Here is a 21577-nt window from a genome sequence, read left to right on the forward strand (position 1 = left end):
GTTAACACACTGAACCATACACCGGCCCCATTAATAAGAATGGGACTCACATTGGGTGGGGTGCCATCTGGCTGCCCCTAATCTCAGCACCAAGATCATTATTTGCAGGCCAAGGCCAAGGCCAGATAATATGTATCAGAAGCAGAAGCACACACCTGGGTGTAGGAGCTGTATGACTGGTAGGGACATGTCACAATGTCTTTTGTGAAAATGTGATCATCATTGGCATACTAACATTTATAATAAGCCATGCCACGTCAGCTGAGAAACAGCTAGCTTCTAGCTGGAGCTCAAGGTGTGCATGGTTGGCAAGTGGCAAGTCACACCCTTATGTCGCTGGATGAATGGGTCTACTGGTTTTTCAGGAACTTTGTCCAGTCTTCACAATTTACTTTATACAGGAGCTCATACCAGTAACCTTGTGGTGATGCTTAAAATCTCCACTTTGTATATTAAAGCTGTGCATTTTGGGCTAAAATTAAGTAATTCAGCAGCCATGCAAAAGCAAGACACTTCCTTCCTGTGTGTTTATCACTTACATTGAATTCCGGGGATTATACGATGCTTTGGAATACGGTCCTCCTTAATTTCTCACCTATTCGTTTTTGTCACTTGTATTTGCATATCGAGAAACGCACAGAAAAATCCCGCATAGCAAGTAAAACAGCTGAAATACATTAAGATTAATTCGGACCTAGAACAGCAAAGACAAAAGTGCAGTAAACAAGGAGGAATTAAACGAAAAAGGTTCCATCCATCCATCCATCCATCCATCCATCATCTCCTGCTTAATCCGGGGTCGGGTCGCGGGGGCAGCAGCCTCAGCAGGGAGACCCAGACTTCCCTCTCCCCGGCCACTTCATCCAGCTCCTCTGGGGGGATCCCGAGGCGTTCCCAGGCCAGCCGAGAGACATAGTCTCTCCAGCGTGTCCTGGGTCTTCCCCGGGGTCTCCTCCCAGTGGGACATGCCCGGAATACCTCATCAGGGAGGCGTCCCGGAGGCATCCTGATCAGATGCCCGAGCCACCTCATCTGGCTCCTCTCGATGCGGAGGAGCAGCGGCTCTACTCTGAATCCCTCCCGAATGACTGAACTCCTCACCCTATCTCTAAGGGAGAGCCCAGCCACCCTGCGGAGGAAACTCATTTAGGCCGCTTGTACCCGCGATCTCGTTCTTTCGGTCACTACCCATAGCTCATGACCATAGGTGAGGGTAGGAACGTAATGCACAGAAATGCTCTGATGCACAGAGAACGTAGATCGACTGGTAAATCGAGAGCTTTGCCTTTTGGCTCAGCTCTCTCTTCACCATGACAGACCGATGCAGCGCCCGCATGACTGCTGACGCCGCACCGATCCGCCTGTCGACCTCCCGCTCCATCGCTCCCCCACTCGTGAACAAGATCCCGAGATACTTAAACTCCTCCACTTGGGGGAGGACCCCCAAAAGGTTCAGTTATGTAAATCAAGCAAGAAGTTATCAGGAGACATTCTCTGAATGAACACATTGAAATATGCGTCTGCTTCCTGTAACTGCTTGTCCTGTTTGAGATTGTGGGGGTCTGGAGCCGATGGGCACGAGGCAGGGAACAACCCAGGATGGGCTGCCCAGAGCTGCCAACTCTCACGCATCAGGCGTGACACTTACACTTTCAGACTCACGGTCACACAGGAAACCGTACAGCAAATCTATGTTATTCTATTAGAAACCTAAAATGAACTACATCAAAGGCATTGCGGTAGTTTGCAAACCCTACAGACTATTTACAAGGTAATGAAACTGTTACACACATATAAATGAGTGTTCAGACTTGTCTCAAATTGAAAATCTCATGTCAGCCAGCTGACCAAAGTTGGCAACCCTAGGTGTCAAATCATTCTCTCTCTCTCTCTCTCTCTCTCTCTCTCTCTCTCTCTCACACACACACACACACACACACACACACACAGAAAATCATACACCCAGCTTTGTAATTATATCTTTTTGGGGACTCTCAGTTTTTAGTTTTTTGATTGCATTCACAGATCTTTGTGGGGACCTGAAAAATGTTTCCCACAACGTCAAAATAATAGGCGTTTATTACATTGTAATAATACATACAATGTAATATAAACATAATACACACAATTTGGTAACTCCAGGCCACCTTAGCATGTTCTGGATTGTGGGGGCAGGACTGTATTCCACACACACACGGGGCCATGGCAGCGCAAGCCGCTACAGTACCGTCCCCCTCCATTGAACTATTCATTACATATAACTATTTATTCTACGCATTTTTTTTTTCTTGAAATGTTTGCATAGCGTTCTCCAAATTAATATTTTTTCGCACAGAAAGCAAACCATTTTATAGTTTTATAATTCAAAATAATGGAATCTCCCTTCCAAGCGTGTATTGGTAAACTTCTGCAACTATTACCCGTGCAGCTCGTTCAGCCAGTAGCCCAGACTAAATCACAGACACAGACACTGAGACTGTGCTCGTGAAAATATGCGTCAGAGAATGGAAGCGCTATTAACGCGACGGGGTCCGTTAACTGGAATTTTGTGTTCTTCATGCCTCGTTCTTTAGTCTTTTGTCTGATATGTATAAAGAGTATTACAGTGCGGTGACGGTGTTATTTATGCATGATTGTACTGTATTATAGGTTACTTAGAGTAAACGTCAGAATGTTTATCTAGGTAGGCCTACACTATTTTATGCAAAAAATTTGCGGTGAGGTGAACTAAGGATATATTACTACGGTTCTCCAAATGTGTATATTTATATTTATATGTACTGGATTACCCATTGTGGAATATGAATAGGTGGGCATTTAATTTTGCTAGATTTACAAGACGATTAAACATAATAAGCATTTAAGCATAACGACTTTGAACATGTTATACAACTTGTGTAGCAGAAATGTAGAGAATTTTTAAATGTTTGAATTTATATGAGAATAATACACAATCCAGTGCTCATGTAATCATATAAAAGGTACAATGCTTAATTACTATATATGAAAAATGTCATAGAAAACCTTTATAATAATTACCAGGAGACAGAGACACTCGATAATTCTTCATGAACCGCTCGTTTAGATTAGGCCATATTAAATCAACTGCAGATACACATGCGACTTCTACGGTTAATAGTACAACTTAGTTTTCGGTGTCACAGGCAGGTGGCATTGTAACCTTAGAAGAATCATTTTCTGGACAATAAGCTTTTGTTGGTTTAAAAAAAAAAGAAATACCCGAAGGTACAAGGTTCACAAAGCTTACACAATCCGCAGCGATAAATGAGTCACGGCGCTGGGTGCTTTTTATGACAGACTCCCCTGCGTGAGACGCACTCTGTGTAATGCTGTGTAATGCTGTGTAGCTTTAAGTGCGTGGTTTCCTTCCACAACCCAGGTAATGCTGGGACACACTCCCCCTCCCCTCCAACGAGACGGGACACCTTTGCGGATTTTAAAATCATTTTTGGCACCCATTTTGCACTTCCCAATGACAGTTTTACACCCGCTAGTCTTTCTTACTTTGTTGTCTTTCGGAGCATTCCTGTGAGACGATTAAAACGGGAGGGTGCCTCGGGTGGAGACACCTCTCCAGGTGAAAAGGAGTGTGCACCGAAAAAAGTAATGCGCACTCGCACACCTATAATACGCGCCTCCTCCCCTGAGCCGCACCCACATCATCTCGGCTTTCAAATGTCAACCATATCTCGCAGTTCAGCGCAGTGTGGCAATCTCTATAACGCGATTCCCAACATACTAGGACCTTATTGAAAGATGGTCCAGGCCAGCTTCTTCTGCAGCTTCATTGTAAGTACAATATTTTTCTTCTGTAGGCCTATATAACATTTCGAATCACCAAGATCAACAAACCCTTAGAGAAATCCGACAGATCCATCTATTCACCTACATTAAATAGCCTAACTCGTAACTAATGGTAGCACAAATTTAAAAGTGAAGTATGGACTTTCGATTTTTGGTGTACTTCTGCTATGTAAGGTGAAGGTATAAAGTAAAAATAAAAATAAAGCTGACGATTAAACCAAATTCCTTGAGATAATTTTGCCTCGGATTCGCCGGAAAGTTGCCCGACCGACATTGAAACACGATCTGTGTGTGATCGTCCTCATTTCAACAGATACTTTTTGTATTTGTTTATACTTGTTTAATAGTTGCGGTACGGTAATTTTAACAAAAAGAAATAAAGAATTTAAACAAGAAAATTATTTATCTCTTGTTCATTACCGGATTCATGACCTGGCTATTTCTCGGCGATACTAGTTTTCTAAAATAATTTAAAAAAGACATAATCAAAAAGCACTTTAAAACATTAGTGATAAAGGTAAATATATATATTTTTACCCGGAAGTTCCATCCCTAAATGGGGTTCTGCGTGAGTGCTCAGCTTGTTCTGTATTACAGCAACACTGTTCAGTTGACGGATGATGCATATCACATTCGCACATGGAAGTTCTGTGTTGCAACTTTTTGTTTTCCAAAGGTAAAGCCGAATTACAGTTTATGAAGTGGCTTTTGTTGTGGATTTCGCTGTCGTATGCCTATTGTGGAGTCGTGGGTGATTCTGTGCAGTTTTGAGTTATAGTTGCTGGTTCTTAGGCGGTAAAAACTCCAGGCGTTTTATAAATGAGTTAATAAATGATTCAAGAAACATTGTGTGAGCTTTTATTCAGGTGTAAAATTACTGAAAGCGTTTTTAAAACGTAGGCGCAAAGGAAATATAACATTTACATGAGAATATTTCCACTGTGAGTGGAGTATAGTACACAATTTGGGGAAAGATGTGTATGCATGTATAGGCCTATATAATTTTACATATTCTTCCTTTTCCAAAGGTGCTATGTGGATATGCAGAGTCTTGTATTCCACATCCCATTACGGTAGATGTACCTGAGGAAATCCCCCCTGGATATGTAGTCTGCAAAGGTAGTTACCCGTTAGTATTTGTCTGTGTTTACTGGCAAGTAAAATTTTTTTCAGGATGGTGGATGTTGATAAATGTCATTTATCACAAAACCAGTTGGTGTTGCCTGGGTGAAGTGGGAAAAATTTACTCATGTCTTGCTCATGTCTTACTCATTTGATTTGATTTGATTTGATTTGTTATCTTCATGCTCCTGACATCATGCTGATGGTATGCACTGATTATTGGTATTTCTTAACCTTTAAATTTGCTTGTATGGGACACTGCAAGCTTTGGGTAAACGAAAAAAATATTCATTATCATTGTGTTTAAAATATGTTGTCAAGAACCTTTATTGAAATATTCACTGGGTATAGACGTCCCAATTGGATCGTTAGTATGTAGAAGGTGTGGAGTTGGCCCGTTCTCCCCGTGTCATCGTGGGGTTTCTTCTGGGTACTCTGGTTTCCCCCCACAGCCCAAAAATGATCTAAGGTGAACTGGATTGCCAAACAGTCCGTAGATATGAATGTTTTGTGCCCTGTGTTGGATTGGCGCCCCATCCAGGGTTATTCCCTGCGTTGTGCCCATAGCTTCCGGGATAGTCTCCGGACCCCCCCACGACCTTGCGTAGAACAAGCGGTGAAAGAAAACGAATAAATGAATGACCCACCATTGAATTGACAAATATGTGATATTGTATAATGCTTATCATGAACTATGTCATTTTAGTTTTAATGAAGAAAAATGAACTATTAATAACTTAGTAGTTATCTGATGTTATTTTATTTAGTTAATTTGGAGCAGTGTGGCACGGAGAATTTGCTGGTGGGAACCAGCGATCCGGCCTTCGAGGTGCAGGTGGATGGGACTGTTACAGCCTCGCGCTTTACGGGGGTGCCGCGCAGAGGGAGAACCTTCTCCATTTTGGTTGTGGATGGATCCGGCCTAAAGAGGGAGGTGCAGGTCATCCTGATGCACAGAGCTAAAAAGGCAGGTGGAATAGCGCACTTCTGCTTTCACTTTATCCAGATGGGAACTGAAACACTTTATACTGGCTTTTAAAATTCCTTTCATTTAGATGTGTGTTTTCTGTTTGAAGGTGTCCAATAATGGAGTTCTAAGGCGATCAAAGCGGCGATGGAGTCCCTTACCCTTCCAAATAACAGAAAACGACAAACCACCTTTCCCAAAGGATGTCGAAATTGTAAATGGCTCTTATTGACCTTTTCTGGTTGTCGTCTTTGTATTTATTAATCTTTCTAGTGCAACATTTCTGTACTTGTCACCATATTCTCCACCTATTTATTACTATCTTCACATTTTATACTTATATTATTTTACAGTAATTGATGTATGTGGTACTTTGTATTGTCTATTTCTGTTTTTTCGAGAGAGCCTGTAATCAAGAATTTCTTCAGGGATACTTAGTTTTCTGTTTTTAACAATGCATTAACTTTGACTGGTCCATTTTATAATGTTGATTGTTGTGTTATAGTCAACCAATGCCCAGGAATGAATTTATGTCTTTCACCAACTGAATATATATTTATGAAAGCTAACGCGAGGTCTTCAGCGTTAAAGATTCGGTTTGGGTTTGCCATTTAGCAGTGACTGGATGTTTTACCCACAAACAGGTTGGATCAGATTCTTCGGTGAATCACACCGTGTACTATGTCATCAGCGGACCAGGGGTCACAGAGGATCCCGTAGATCTGTTCTCCATCAACCCCAAGACGGGGATGGTCCGAGTGAACAGGCCCGTGGATCGTGAGCAGTATCCCCAGATTGTCGTAAGGCTTGACTCGGCATTAATCTCCCTGCTTCTTTAGGGCAGTACGGTGGAGAAAAAAGTACGAGTTTCTACGCTTCTCTCTCCTCAGTTTCAGGTGAGGGCATATAACGAACAAAACCGAGTGGAAACAGACAGACCCTTGTACATCACAGTGAATGTGCAGGACGAGAATGACAATGCGCCCCAGTTCACTGGCCCCATGGATTTTTCAGTGTTGGAGCAGAGCAATGCTGGTGAGGATGACTCAGGCCTGTGCCCACAAGTAAATGGGGGGGGGGGAGTTTGATCACCTCAGATAAATTTCGCCAAATCAGAGGTTCCTCCTGCAGGTCATCAGGGTGTTCCCACTCTGTAGAATTTGGTGACCTGGGGGGGGGGGAGTTCCATCTATGAGGTGACATGACGAAATGCCTGGTCAGGAGTAAATGAATTTTAGGGTGGGTGGGGGGGTGTTCAAACCCATAATTTTATGATATGGTTGTATGCCTGGTATGACTTACAGTCACTGCCACTACTCATAGTGTTATCTATAGGATGGACATTTGGGTATGTTGGGTGGGTACCAGTGTTAGAATCGTGTCAGCGATCTTGGGGGGGCGGTCCTTTGGAGATGGCGACGGTAGAAGTTGTCGGAAACCTCAAGAGCACTTAGCTTACAAACCCAGGGTAGCTGCGGTTGTCATGGGCATTTGTAGTTAAGCACTGGAAAACACAAGGTGATTTAATCCAGAGCTAAATTGTTGGTTTATATACAGATCATAAAATGTGAGACTTTGCAAATCTCTTTCGTTTGCACATAGCAGTGCTGTTGACATTCTGACACATTTTCTGAGGATGTGAACAACCACATGAACTTTTCATGTCAATGCAGGAACTCTGGTGGGAGTAATTAACGCTACAGACCGAGATGACCCTGCGACAATTCATACCAAGATCAGGTACAAAATCTTGAACCAAATGAACCCAATGTTCTCGATTGACCCGAGATCTGGTGTGCTTACCACTGCAACTGCTACGCTTGACAGAGAGGTAAGGGTTTTAGCTTAAATAATTACCTATTATTATGTGCATCTTAACTATGCAAAGGCTTAAATGCAAAGCAGTACTAATAATTTACATGGATTCTTCAGGCTCAAGCCGTTCATTTAGTTCCTTTGGAAATCAGAGACATGGATGGAGATCCCAGAGGCTTATTTTCAACTGCAACAGCTACAGTTACGCTACAAGACATCAACGATAACCCACCCATCTTCAGATCGACATCAGTATGGCTGTTTTCTTTACCTTTTGTTTATTTAGCAAACACTTTTATCCAAAATGATGTACAATTGAAAAAAACAGGATCAGACATGCCCAGGATCAGCTAGGGGTTAAGGGCCTTACTCAGGAGCCCAGTGGTGACATCATTTTGCCGACCGTAAGATTTGGCCCGGTGACCCTCCAATCGCTGACCCGATGTGCTGACCCACTGGGCCACGCACCACCCCCGATTTGTCATCACTTCTTTTGAAATAAAGATTTCTGCATGCACAGACAAGCTCTGATTTGTAATAAGCTCAGTAATCTGCCTGCCTGTATAATTGCTGTATAATTTATATGTAAAGAAAATCATTGCATTGTATTTATTTTGGGTGGGGAGCAGTTACAGTTATTTATTAACAAACGTAGTGCTGCTGTCGATACAATCAGAGAGGAAAATGGCCTAAGAATAGAATTTATCCAAAGTGGACGTCATCATTCTTTTGATTGATTGGATATATGTATGAGCTTCAGCTGTTGGTGGAACAGCATATTCACTGTTTTATATTTTTTCATATTTTATTGCAGTACAAAGCAAGTATTGCTGAAAATGCAGCTGATGTGTTGCTTTTACGACTCCCTGTGGATGACAAGGACTTGGTGAATACTCCAAACTGGAGAGCGCAATACTTCATCACCAAGGGCAATGAGACCGGAAATTTCAGGATTGACACAGACCCAAGGACTAACGAGGGACTCCTCACGGTTGTTAAGGTCAGACGAGAAAAATATTTACACTCTTTCAAAACACTAGGTACGTTGCGTATGATATCACCTAATGACACCTAATGACCACCTGACATCCTGAGTAGTAGTAATTATCTAGGACGAGAGAACAATGTGACTTGGGGTTCTGGCAAAGATGTCAAGTACAGAACTCTCAGGTGCATCGTTTTGAAGTTACATGTTTACCTCTAGCACATTTGCAAACTTTTGAACCAAAGTTTTGGGCTCTGAGGAGTTTTGCTTGCAGAACGTGGACATAGACCACGTGGTCTGATTTGGGATTCCGAGATGTTGATGATAAATGCTGCACATAAGTTCCATCACAAGAAGTTGATTGCCATTGTCACCTTGTATCACAGCCGTTTGACTACGAGAAGACGAGGAACGCAAAGCTGGAGGTGACCGCGCAGAACGAGGCCAAACTGGAGGGGACCAATGCCAAATGGGCCACTGTCCCAGTGGACGTCACTGTGACGGACGTGGATGAAGGTCCTGAGTTCAGGCCACAGAACTTGGTCATCCCTGTCAAGGAGGATGTCCCCAAAGGAACCTCCATTGGAACTTACACGGCAATCGATCCAGACACGGACACTAGCAAGGGAATAAAGTACGTACCTTAAGGAATCCCACCTGTGTACCAGGGATTCAGGGTTAGATTCAGAATCGTTTATTTACTGTCAAGTACTTTTTAAGTACTTGTACTTACGAGGAATTTACTTTGTCTTGCAAAACAGTTCCGATATCTGCTGTTCCTCGCTTAGTTCTTCGGTTGTGAAGTGATATAAAAAATTTGGGATTGATCATAGGTTTTTTTTATGGGTTTAAATTTTTTATATTATATTATTTATATTTTTATATTTAGGATTATGGTGGCGACATGATGCAAGGCATCTTAAGTCATGGCTTTGTTCTGAGGGTCTGTTCAGCATGCTGTTATGTAAAGGAAGGACCGCTGCGTTCATATTCCCGTGCTGTGTAATGTGAATAACTGTGACCCCCCCCCCCAAAACTTTGTGTGATTTCTTCAGGTACTACAAGCAGTCTGACCCCGCCCTATGGACTGAAGTTGTGGAGGCTACTGGAGAAATCAGGACCACGGGTACCTTGGACAGAGAGGCCCCATTTGTGAAGAATGGGACATACAACGTGACCGTGAAAGCGATTGACGAGAGTAAGATCGGCTATGATCACGGTGTTACTTTAAAGAAAATATACAGAAACTCATATTTTAAAACTAGTAATTCTTAACTGATTTTAGCTTCAGGACCCATACATTTCCTTCAGTTATAACTAGTAAATTGAGTACTAGTAGTATAACATATAAGCACTAGTAGTAAATTGAACATATAAAAATGAAATATGTAGAATCTAATAAATCTTGCTGAAAAAAATATTTTTAACCACATCCTTTTCAGAAAAAGTATTTTAAAACTTAGATGGTTCCATATTTCAATTTTGTATTGGATTACATTTAGTAATTGAGTGCTTTGTGAGTGTTGACTTAATGACAACTTTTATATGTTGCAAAAAATGCTTCATTGTGACTTTTGTAGCTAAAAAATCTTCCACTGGGACCATCACGTTAAGGATAGAGGACGTGAACGATAACGTGCCGGAGGTAATCAAGAAGGACCTGACACTTTGTGAGGCAAACGAAAAGCTGGGGACGGTCGTTGTCGAGGCCGAAGACAAGGACGGCCCCCCCTTCTCTGCACCCTTCACCTTCCAGCTCGGAAACACAGATGGCAAATGGCAGCTGACCGACATCAAAAGTATGGGATTCATCACGAACACGTCCATGTGCCGCACATAACTGTTGGTTCTGTCAGAAAAAAAGTAACACTTTGTACCTTTGAGGGTACAGTTACTTGTCAATGGGGCTATACCCTCAAGGGTCAGCCAGTTGTACACTAGCTGTGGGTAAATGTACCTTTTAAGGTACAGAAATGGAATCTGAGAAACATTTTTGTACTATTGAAGGTACATTAATGATGTTTGTACCTTGGGGAACAAAACTGTACCAGGGCTGTACCCTTTTCTCTGACAGTGTACGTGGGCAGTGAGGTGACTGGAGGTCCAGGTGAAGCTGAACTTGTTGAATTGTAGATGCCACCTAGGACTCTCCTGTTGTCCACTTAACCTGAACGTCTTCTGTTTGGGGAGAACTCTCTCGAATCATTTGTTCTGCCCAACTGCCTACTACAGTCTGTCCTTGACCGGCACCATCATAACTCTCTCTTCGTTCCCCCTCCAGACACGTCCGCAGTCCTTGTGCCAGCCCAGGACCTTCCCAAGGGGCAGTATGACGTCCCCCTGACTATCAAGGATCTGCAGGGCCAGGGCAAGGAGCAGACTGTCAATGTTAAAATCTGCCATTGCGTGAAGGGGGCGTGTTCATCGCAGGATTCTTCGAAAGTCCTGGGGAACTTGGGCTTCCTGGCCTTGCTGCTGCCGCTGCTTCTGCTAGCACTGCTCGGTGAGTGTGGGGGTGTAGTATGCAAAATATAGTATGGAACATGAGCAGTATATCTGAATACTCAGTATGGATAAGACAGTAGGTGAATGGTGCCAGGATGACCTACTATATTCTGTGACATTCCCAAGTGTGCAAGCAGTGGATGCTACATTATCCCTCAAGGCCTCTAGAGCTTGAAAAAAAACGTTTTTTTCAAGGTGGCGGAGGAAGTGCCATCTCTATTCAAATTTAAGCGAAAAAGTAAAAAGTTTTTAACTCCTGTGAGAGTCAGGTTACATCACTGGTAAACACCCAGGTCAGGTAATATGCAAGATGGCGACTGCAGTGTGTCCAAATGCATTCATCCTGCAGTCATGCATACATACTGTATAGTGTATACTGCATTAACCCTCTGGGGTCGAATGCATCGTCGACGATGCAGTGCATTTGTTGCGTCTATTTCGGTTTATATCTCGCTAAAATCTGTATGTAGAATCATGGAAAAAAACCGCTGACTATATCCGTAATCTGTCTTCTTTTCAAAACGTTCATTGTCAGAAGTATTAAAGTTTTTTTTTTTTTAATTACATTAAGTAATTAGTGAACCATGTCACCTTCCTTTGTTTCACCTGCATCGGGGGGCGTGTAGTGCCGCCCCCTGATAACAACGCAATTATATGCCAAAACCAATATATAAGAAATAATTTATTTGCCATGAATTAAGTTTATGATATTGAAAGAAATGTGTGATCATGCCCCAGTCAGTGAATATGTGTCCCCTACCCCGAGACCCCAGAGGGGTAGCAGGTTAAGAGTGGTAGGCTTCTGATGAACTTCGGAATGTACTATATAAGTATGCAATTTCGGAAGCACCCTGCACTACCTCACAGCCTCATTGACAAAGTCAACTTTATTGTCATTGTGTGCGTGCAGAACAAAATGTGGTAGTAGGCTCTCTTGGTGCAAGAATCACACGTAATTATAGTGTTAAAAAAGACAGTGGAATAGAATAAGCAAAACAACATAAAAAAAATAGTAGAATAATTAGTTTCCTGAGTATGATGCAAGGGTCATACAGTATGTATGTACACATGCAAAACTAATTGGCTGTTGTGCTATGTATTGTCTATTGATGCTGCACAAATATTCTTGTATCCTATACAGTGTACTATGCACATTTTTATTGTTCTGTTTGCACATTTTATTGCTTCTGTGTTCTTTTTCTTATTTATACACACATAAATAAATAATTACATCTACAGATATATGTATATATACACATACATTTACACCAGAAGCTTGGTAGGGTGCAGATATTTTCTTACTGCCGTGTTCATGCTAAAATGGTGCATTTCAGTATCCTGAGATTGTTTTGGAGATTACAGTCCCCAGGCTTGTCCCTGTTTGTGCAAGAACCGATAGTCACACTCGGCTGATTGTCAGACACTGTTGACTGAAGTGCTAAATAACGTTCCACCATTTTGTGAGGTTATTTTTCTGGGGCTGGGTATCCAACTGATAATGTAATATATGGGCAGATATGTTTGACATCTGAATAGTAGTTAATAATTAGCACCAATCACGGTTGGCCCAAGGCACAAGCGAACCACGTGGCTGCAAGGGGCCCGGAGGCCACCAGGAGGCCCCAATCCGATGAGCTTGCCAGAAAGGGAAGAAAGGTGACAAATGACAATTAGGTTCATCAAATTTTGCTTAGGGCCCCGAATAAGGGTGGGCTGGACCTGGCTCCGTTTCATAGCTCATCTGGTTGTTTTTTCTTTTGTAGCTCTCCTGTTAATGTTCACATGCACTACAAAGAAAGAGAAAATACTGATGGACGACGCAAGTGGTGGCATGCTGCTCAAATCCAACACAGAGGGGCCTGGCGATGAAGTGGTAGGGACACCCCCGACCCCTGAGCTCCGCCGTCTGTCAGAATACACCCACCGCTTGTATGCGAAATCCATGTTACCATTTCGTTCGAATCTGAACGTGCACCACGCATGTGTTTTCGTTTGCTCACAAATGTTTCATTCTTCTCAAAACGTGTTTGATCTTCGTACCGCATTTCGGTACTGAAATGCCTTCCCTGCAACTTAAATTTCTTACTTGGGTCCAGCTTTGGTCACGTTTAAATTCGGGTTAAAAGCCCATCTTTTCTCCTTGGCTTTTTAGACTAGCATAAGTGTGCTCGTTTTATTTAATTATTTGCCTGTTTATTTACTTGCATTTCTTTTTTTTTTTTATTTTCTGTATTTTTTTTGTCTATACGGGAACGGAACACCACTTTGATTAACTGCTGTTCTAAATGTACTTTATAAATAAAATTGACTGGACTTGATATGGGAGTACAGTGCAAGACCATAGTAATTCATTCAAATGTATGACAAGCTCATTTTAAGCTCATCTCTTCATTTTTTTTTTTAGTCTGCTGGTATAGTTCCATCCACGGCTGTGGACGGGTCTTTGAAAGGCTCCCATGTGGGTAAAACGAACGGAACCATCCAGCAGACGTGGAACCAAGGCTTAGCAACTGGCACCGGCATTTACTCCAACTCTGGTGTCCTGAAGGAAGAGATGGACCAGCTTGATTATGCCGGCCAGTTCAACTTACATACCTGGAAGACAAATGGGCGCTTTCTTGACCAGGCAAGTTTTTCATACATACGTTATGTGAATGCTGGCGCTCATTATGGTTTCCAACATAGGCTACTGATGAGAAATATATTCATAGGAATGTGCTGCATTTAACTATGTGAATCAGGTGTTAAATTGGATGCCATCAGTAAGGGTATTTCCTGGATTGGATGAGCAAGACCAACTGTTCATGAAGGGTACCAGTCACTGCCTGGTTTACTGATTAGAAGTAACTAGTAAAATAACCACTCCTGGGATTTTTACTTGCACAAAAATGTTCTGTAGGCAGAAGGAAAAATGATTGGTTCTCTCTCTTAGCCAATCATATTGTAAAGGGGGTGGGTCCAAGCAACCAGAGGAAGCGGGACCAACCAATCATTTTTTGTTCTGCCCAGAACATTTTTGTGTAAGTAAAATTCTCAAGAGCAAAATAACCAGCTGACCACGGGTTAAGGCTGTTATTAGTTGACAGCATGCAATAACCGCAACTGCCTTGTTTCTTACGAGAATAATAACTAACGAAATTCACTGTGCTGCTAACGAGATCAGCATGGCACTACATTGGGATATGGGAGGGAAGATGGACTGAACAAGACAAGGGGTGATGTAATACAGCCGTTTCTGGAATGAGCTGGAACAGGGCAGGGCCTCGGGCTTGAGAACGGGTTCAAGAGAAGCAACAGAATATCTTCAGAAAGGGCAGTAACAGGGGTGGATCTGGCAAAGGGCAAAATGGGCAATTTCCCAGGGGGGCGTGTTCTCCAGGTGGCACTATTGCCGCACCCACCCGCTCCCCCAGTCAACAATGAGTTATCTCCTGCCTGGACGTGTCAGTAATGCTTTTCACCTGTGAATTACAGAAAATGACTTACTTCTTGACGGAGGATGAGGACCGTTATGCAAATGACCTCCTCAGGACGTACGGCTACGAGGGCCAAGGCTCCCTGGCCGGATCAGTGGGCTGCTGTAGTGAAATGGGAGACGATCAAGGACTGGGCTTCTTGGACTCTCTGGGACCTAAGTTCAAAATGCTGGCGGACGTTTGCACTAAGAAATGAGGATCAACTGGGTAATAGTTCTCTCTTGTCATGGGTTCGGGGGGGGGTGGGGGGATGGGTGCTGTAACTGGGAGGGAGGGGCATTGATGCAATTACCCCAACCACACTGCTCATAATCCCCCCCCCCCCCCCCCCCCCGTGGCATATATTGGTTACTGATTGTTAAGCTAGTCAATTGGTAAAAGACCTCTGAATGTACAGTGCAGTGTTGCGTGTGGAACCTTTAAGTCAGAACAGCAGTTCAGTGGGACTCATCCCAAACTCCTGCGTTACGGGAGACATGTGTTGAGTTAGTCCCCTGAAACCTTTTGAATGGCTTTCTAGTGCCCTAACTGGATTTGAGGCTCAATGAAGACAAGAGCAATGCCAGAGAATGGATACTGAGATACTGCTGTGGCCTGGAAATACAAAACACAACACATTAAGAAAATGTAACAACATGAAACACAATTGCTTCCACTCTCTCTTTTTTTGCGTTTTCTTTGTTTTGCGTTTTCCTAATGTTTCTGTTTTTTAATGTTTGGCACTTTGACTTTTTTTCAAACTGGAAGTAAAGAAACAGTAACGCAAAAAAAGACACAAGAAATGAGAGAACAATTGTGTTTTTAATGCTTTTGCATTTTCTTCACGTTTTATGCTTTTAATTATTATTTGTTGTTTTGTGTTTTATTAAACGTTTTTGCATGTACTTATTTTCTTTGCCTTTTCTTTTATTTTTCTTAGTTGTGCTATTGACTTCAGATTTAGATAGTGAGAAGTTGTTATTGTTCGTATTTTTTACGCTTTGGCACTTGGAATGTCTGCTTTTATCCTTCTTGGCCGTTGTATAGAATGTGCTCTTTACAAGGTGCTTTTGCTCAGAATCTGTGGGAACACGTCTAATACTTCCTCTGGCTAATAACTGAGCATGATGAACAAGAAACAAAAGTTTCAATCTCTTGTACTTTTTCTCCGAACTCTGCTCATTACCATTTTACTTGTGCAGCTCTTGTTAAATAACTGGCTCCGCTGTATGTGTGTAACTGATAACGGAAATGTTTAGAAATAGAAATATTCAAATTTGATATACCATCTGAAGTCACAGCCAGTCAATATTTTTCAGATTAAGTAAACCTCTTTTTTATTTTAATGTAGGTTCAGTGCTTATAAATGTATAAATGTTTCTTTCGTTTCATTTTAGTCACTCGGTCATGTTAAAGTTAAAATAAGGTGCCATCTATATTTAGCCTCAATTCGGGGAAGAAACATACTAAGTCAAGTTAGGCAACAAGTCGACATCTTAAAAGTTCTTAAAATGTATTTTCGCTAACAATTAAGTTATTTCAAACACAAATAGGTCTGAATCCTGACAACGTAAGTTACTTGGGTGTTCTCGAGGGCTCAGCGCGAGAATGCCGCATGTGCGTGACTGTAGAGGCTTGAGACCCAGTCCCCGTGGACAGTTTTACTCGACAAAGGACTGCGCTCCGCCCTCCTGTCTGTGCACGATGCATTGATTGGGATCTAAGAGTGCCATTGCTACAAAACGCAAAGTTTACTCAGAAGCAACCAAATGGCCAATTAAGGTGTTTCTGTGTTTGGTTTGTACATTTTCATGTTAATGTTTAGTGCACTGAAAATGAAGGAATTCATAATTTTATGTTAAAAGATGTATACTTCCTTTAAATGTAAAAATGACAGATGTACATCTGACTAAATAAAAAAAAGAGAACGATTGTCTTTCATGTAACTATAGATAAGCCCCAACTGTATTTTTAAAACAATGAAATAAACCGGCATCACTTTTCGAGTTTAATATTATTCTTTTCTAACATTTCATTACTCCATTCATCCACATACTGTTCTAGCAGCCTGCTAACACCACCATCGATGCTTCACTGTGAAATTGCTCAAGGGTTCCAACCGTTGCTTCACTGAATTACAACTTGCACCCATTTGGTTCCAGTTCAGTTTCTTCAAAACTCTTTCAAACGTTGCTCATTAAAAGCTTAGATTTCAAGTAACAAACACAATGAAATTATTTGCAAATGACTTACCTATGTTTAATTTGTGACCACTGATGAAAAACCAGCTTTCTCTTGGGAGGTTTGTGTGGCACGTGGTTTTGTCTTTAATTCGTTTCTACGGGATGTCACAAATTCAGTCTTAACTAGTTGGAATGCATATTCTTAATATCAGAAATTCAGTAGGCCCTAGAAACTAATTATAATGTGTATTGCTGATTTCAGAAATTGAATTTTAACTAGTTAAAAATGACCAATTCTTGGTACTGGAAATTTTATTTTAGTTGGTGATATTCAAAATTTCTTTCGCATTCATTTTAATGAGAGCTAGAATTTGAACTGGTTAAATTGCCGATTTCTGTTAACATAAATTAAATTGTAACTAGTTATAATTCGATTTTAATCATTTTCACCCAGACCAAGCCAGAACGGGGTGCCAACCCATCGCTGACTACACACGGGGAATTTTGGTCACTCCAGTTGATATTAGCATATTTTTGGACTGTTACGAGGAAACCGGAGTACGCGAAGGAAATCCCATGATGACACGAGGAAAACATGCGAACTCCACATGCAGCTCCATGCATGCGAGGCAATGGTGCTGACCACTGTACCACCACCACCGCCGCCCTGGAGGTGGGCGCCAAGTTTTCTGGAAGATGGCAAAATATTGTAACCGTCAGTTGTCAGTTTCAACAACATACACAAAACAGTTAATTCGAAATCAATAAAATAAAGAACAAGAATCCCCCCTGGGGAATTAATTAATTAATCAATCAATCAATCAATCAATCAATCCATTTCCATAGCCGGTGCTTGACCTTTGGTGGGTTGCAGGGGTCTGAAGCCTACGGGCGCAAGGTAGGGGATAACTCATGACGGGGCGCTACCCTGTTGGAGTCAATAAAGTTTATCTCAGTCTTAAAATGATAGATTTCTTAAATTTCTCTGTTGGAACCAGTCGAATTAAAAACGCTTGGTTTTAACATTAATTGGGATCAAATCGGCCGCGAACTCCCGCCTCTCTAAACAGACAGAGTACTCCCGTAATATTGGCACGGAAACGTCACTACAGTCCATATTGAAATCGACGCCCTTGAAACGGGCTGTTTTAGCCATTAATATGTGCCCCCCCCCACCCCATCCGAAAAATTCCCATTCCGCTCGACCAACTATTATTAGCCCATAATCCTTGGTGCTAGACCGTCAGATTTGTTATGAGTGAGGGGCTCCACTCATGCTAGCTTTTCGCTTGCACATTTTAGGTCATTTGTCGTATCCTAGTGTAGCCAGAAGAGGGCGCCAGCAGCCCATCTACAACCTTTCCTTCTTACGTTCCGCATTCTACGATTCAGTATAACACTGTGCGCATTTCAGATATAATAAGAACAAACGATCGGGACTGGCATTGTAAATCACTTTATACTGGCCACCTGTCTTGCTCGACACCCAATTAAAACAAGCAAAAGTAAAGTTTCGATCTGATTTTCAGATAACTGGGATTTGAACGTATAAAGAAATCATGTAACAGAAAAAAGCCTTACATTGCATTTGAAAAAAGAACTTTGCAATCAGTTTGTAATTTTTATAGAGACTAATTAATTTGATATGTGTATATATCAGCCACTAAACTCCCAGACAGAAGGCAGAGAGCAGTCACTTTAATGATAGTTATATTTAAATTCCCATAGGGCCCAATTACAATCCTTAAAGATTCTGAAGTACTTTTTAAAATACACAAAATATATTTTCTGGTCATCACGTTTCATTTCAAACGTCTATTCCCACCACATGTTTGCACATTATCCAATTGCAATTTATGTCACATATACTTTAAAGTTTCTGTAGTGGCACAGGCTTGAATATAAGTTTCACTACAGTTGTACATAAATCCCGTACATTGCTATTATATAGATAAAATCGTGTTTCTAAGTATATAAGCCTATAATAAGGGACGCCCACCATATAGGCAACATTGGGGATCGCCTATGCAGCCATTTGATTAAGAGGCGCAAAAGATCGAGTGAACACTACGGTCATTTACACTAGATTTAAAATTTCACTATTTTTCTTGTGAAACAGGGACTATAGTTAGTAGCCAGATACCCTTTGTCACTGAAATGTTTTTTAATATGAGTTAATTGACAAAAATTATTCTGTTTTCTGCTGCTCTGAGGTGTGGGGTGTGTGGGGGGGGCACTGAGCAGAATTTAGCCTAGGGCACTAAAACACACAGGGCTGGCTCTGCCTATAACACAGACACACAGACACACAGACAAACACAGACACACACAGACACACACGCACACAGTGTACCTATTTACCCAATGACGATAAATCATAATTACAAAACAAATCTACAGATATACAAACTTTCTTCCTTGGTGCTTGTGTGAAGGGACAGGTTGGTTGATTTTAGGGGTCCACTCAAACAATCTCCCCCCCCCCCCCCAAACTTAAATAAATAGATAGTGAGTATAGTCACAAGATTGTAATAGTTATCCCTCTCGCAGAATATGCCGCTTTAGCATTTCGTAAATAAAGAAGGCGTTTACGTAACATTTAGTAAAGTGACCGTTTGTGGTTAACAGGTAGCCTCAAACCTCGAGGGCCCGACGCAAATGCGCAGGTTAAGTCGTGAAAACCTCGATCGGTTCGTGCGCCGCCCCTCAGCAGTTGTACAAATTTAGGTGCGCATCCTTCTTAATGTGATGGATGGGCTAGCCATGTCTTTGACAGGGAAGCTGCAAGTCTTTGTGCCAGTTTCATTTTCCAGATCTACCCGAAAATACGCCTTAATCAAATGACTGAACGTCATCGCAGAATTCATTACAGTTTTAGCAAGTTGACAGTGAAGCAAAAAGACAAGTAAAACGGTGCCTGACATTGCGAAGTTTTGATGAGGGAGACTTTAATTTTTTGTTTAACATCTAACAGTGTAGGAAAATGAATGATTGCAGGGACGATATAACTCGCAGAGAGCTGCCTTCGGCAATATCAGTGACGAAGGTGAGTTTTGTAAGAGGAGTTCGCGATGTGAAGGACAGGGGTGAAGCCATTTGAGGAAGCTTTTTAAGCGAGAGGAGAAATGTCAGGGAGGATTAACCCGTGATGCCCGGTGCGACCGAGGGCATTTCTGACAGGATAATAACGAGCATTTAATTTTTCGCCCTGAGTGCCGAACAAAATGATGCGAGGGTAGGACGTAGACCAACTGGCGCCATAGTAGGAAATGACTATGCGGGTCATGAAAGAGGCTAACTGAGTTCCTGCGCTGAAGAACATCGTAACCTCCAGCACAACGATGTGATTGGTATATAAATTAAACCGCTGGCCGCGAGTCTTATCATGGTGCGACTTCACTGTTGCTGTGAGCCAATTATTTCCATACGGATATAAAGAACAACCAGGATAAATTAATTCCTAGTTATTTATTGTTATTGGCCAGGGTCGCTAACCCGTGACTCGAACCTGGGGCCAGAGGCAACACCATCAGACAGTCTGAATGTCTCCGTGTTTCATGCATAATACCAGCGATATATTCATGTGCGCTTCTGTCAGCAACCCTACAGCAGTGACACTAGAACTGAAATGTGACCAGTATGTGGCATATTTACGCAACCTAAAAAACTTGCGTTTTCCGGTTTCTAACCGGAAACCTCTCTTTCCATACACTAAATCGAAATGTTTGAGACTATCGGCTATGATGATAGGCAGACTGTTATTAACAATAACCTGCAGAATTCTTTTAACACGTCACATTGTTACTTTTAGCCTAATTTTGGCTTTGACGTCTGCTTCTATAATTACAATAATGTATGGTCAGGTTTGCCACTATGAAGAAGTCCATTTTAAATGACTAGTTCACTTGGAGATATAATGCTGCTCCTGTTAATATTCAATGGCATTAACGCTTTGGTTATGAGTGAACATCAACATGGCTGTACATTTTATATGTATGTTAAGTTGATGATAATATTGTCAGTGCTGTTTATTCAAAAAACACCACTTGAACTCTCAGAGAGGAGGGGCCCTGGACACAGGGTTTACCCTGGGTCCCCGAATATAAAATATATCCTCCCACATGTTGCAGTGCTGCTGTCCACATGTACGCTCCCTGAAACATTCACCCCAGGATTTCCACTAAATTTCCAGAACTCCACTAAAGGCCAGTCTGTGGCCCTTATGAGACTGAACTTCAGTATAACTTTCCTATCTGTTCATTTATTTGTGCACAAACCCCTCCAGTCCACTGGATGTCACTCTTTTCACTTCTGACCGGCAGCCCGCGCAGCCACTTCAGAGCTGATTTCACGGAGGAAGGCGTTGGGTGGAAAGAATTAAAATCATTTTGAAGGCAAACAGTAGAGATTTTTATAAGAGATGGGGAGGTTTGTGTATGTTGAAGAAGGCAAATAAAGGATGGTCTCGTTGAACTGTCAGTCTTTTGCCGACTTTTATGTACACATAAACAAACCTGTCTGAGGTGATGACAAGAATAGACCACACTGTTGCATTGAAGGCACATAACCAAGGCTTTGTTAAAACAGCAGACACAGCCAGATGTCAGACTGCCTGAAACGGATCATGATTCTGGGCTTGAGATGATGAATTCACCTGTCTTATGAAGAGAAAACACATGGAGGGGGGGAGGAGTTATATAATATCCGAAGAAGCACAACT

At 41.9% G+C, this 21577-nt stretch overlaps 1 protein-coding gene across 2 annotated transcripts; it reads left to right on the forward strand.

Moving 5' to 3' along the window:
• Positions 1-3660: 3660 nt before the first annotated feature.
• Positions 3661-17662, forward strand: dsc2l (desmocollin 2 like). 2 transcript variants are annotated; one of them, XM_048976790.1, is made up of 17 exons: positions 3661-3810; positions 4854-4944; positions 5715-5914; positions 6024-6128; positions 6559-6714; positions 6805-6949; positions 7588-7745; positions 7847-7981; positions 8544-8729; positions 9101-9348; positions 9770-9912; positions 10295-10513; positions 10996-11217; positions 12983-13092; positions 13624-13845; positions 14694-14902; positions 17312-17662. In XM_048976790.1, exons 1-16 carry the CDS (start codon positions 3778-3780, stop codon positions 14889-14891), a joined length of 2571 nt encoding a protein of 856 aa, XP_048832747.1. In that variant the 5' UTR covers positions 3661-3777; the 3' UTR covers positions 14892-14902; positions 17312-17662. The 2 variants fall into 2 exon arrangements, with proteins under 2 accessions (XP_048832747.1, XP_048832662.1); XM_048976705.1 differs by lacking the exon at positions 17312-17662 and adding an exon at positions 15216-16686.
• The last annotated feature ends 3915 nt before the right edge of the window (positions 17663-21577 follow it).

Source organism: Brienomyrus brachyistius, chromosome 1 (assembly GCF_023856365.1).
Source record: "Brienomyrus brachyistius isolate T26 chromosome 1, BBRACH_0.4, whole genome shotgun sequence".
NCBI classification, from domain to species: Eukaryota; Metazoa; Chordata; class Actinopteri; order Osteoglossiformes; family Mormyridae; genus Brienomyrus; species Brienomyrus brachyistius.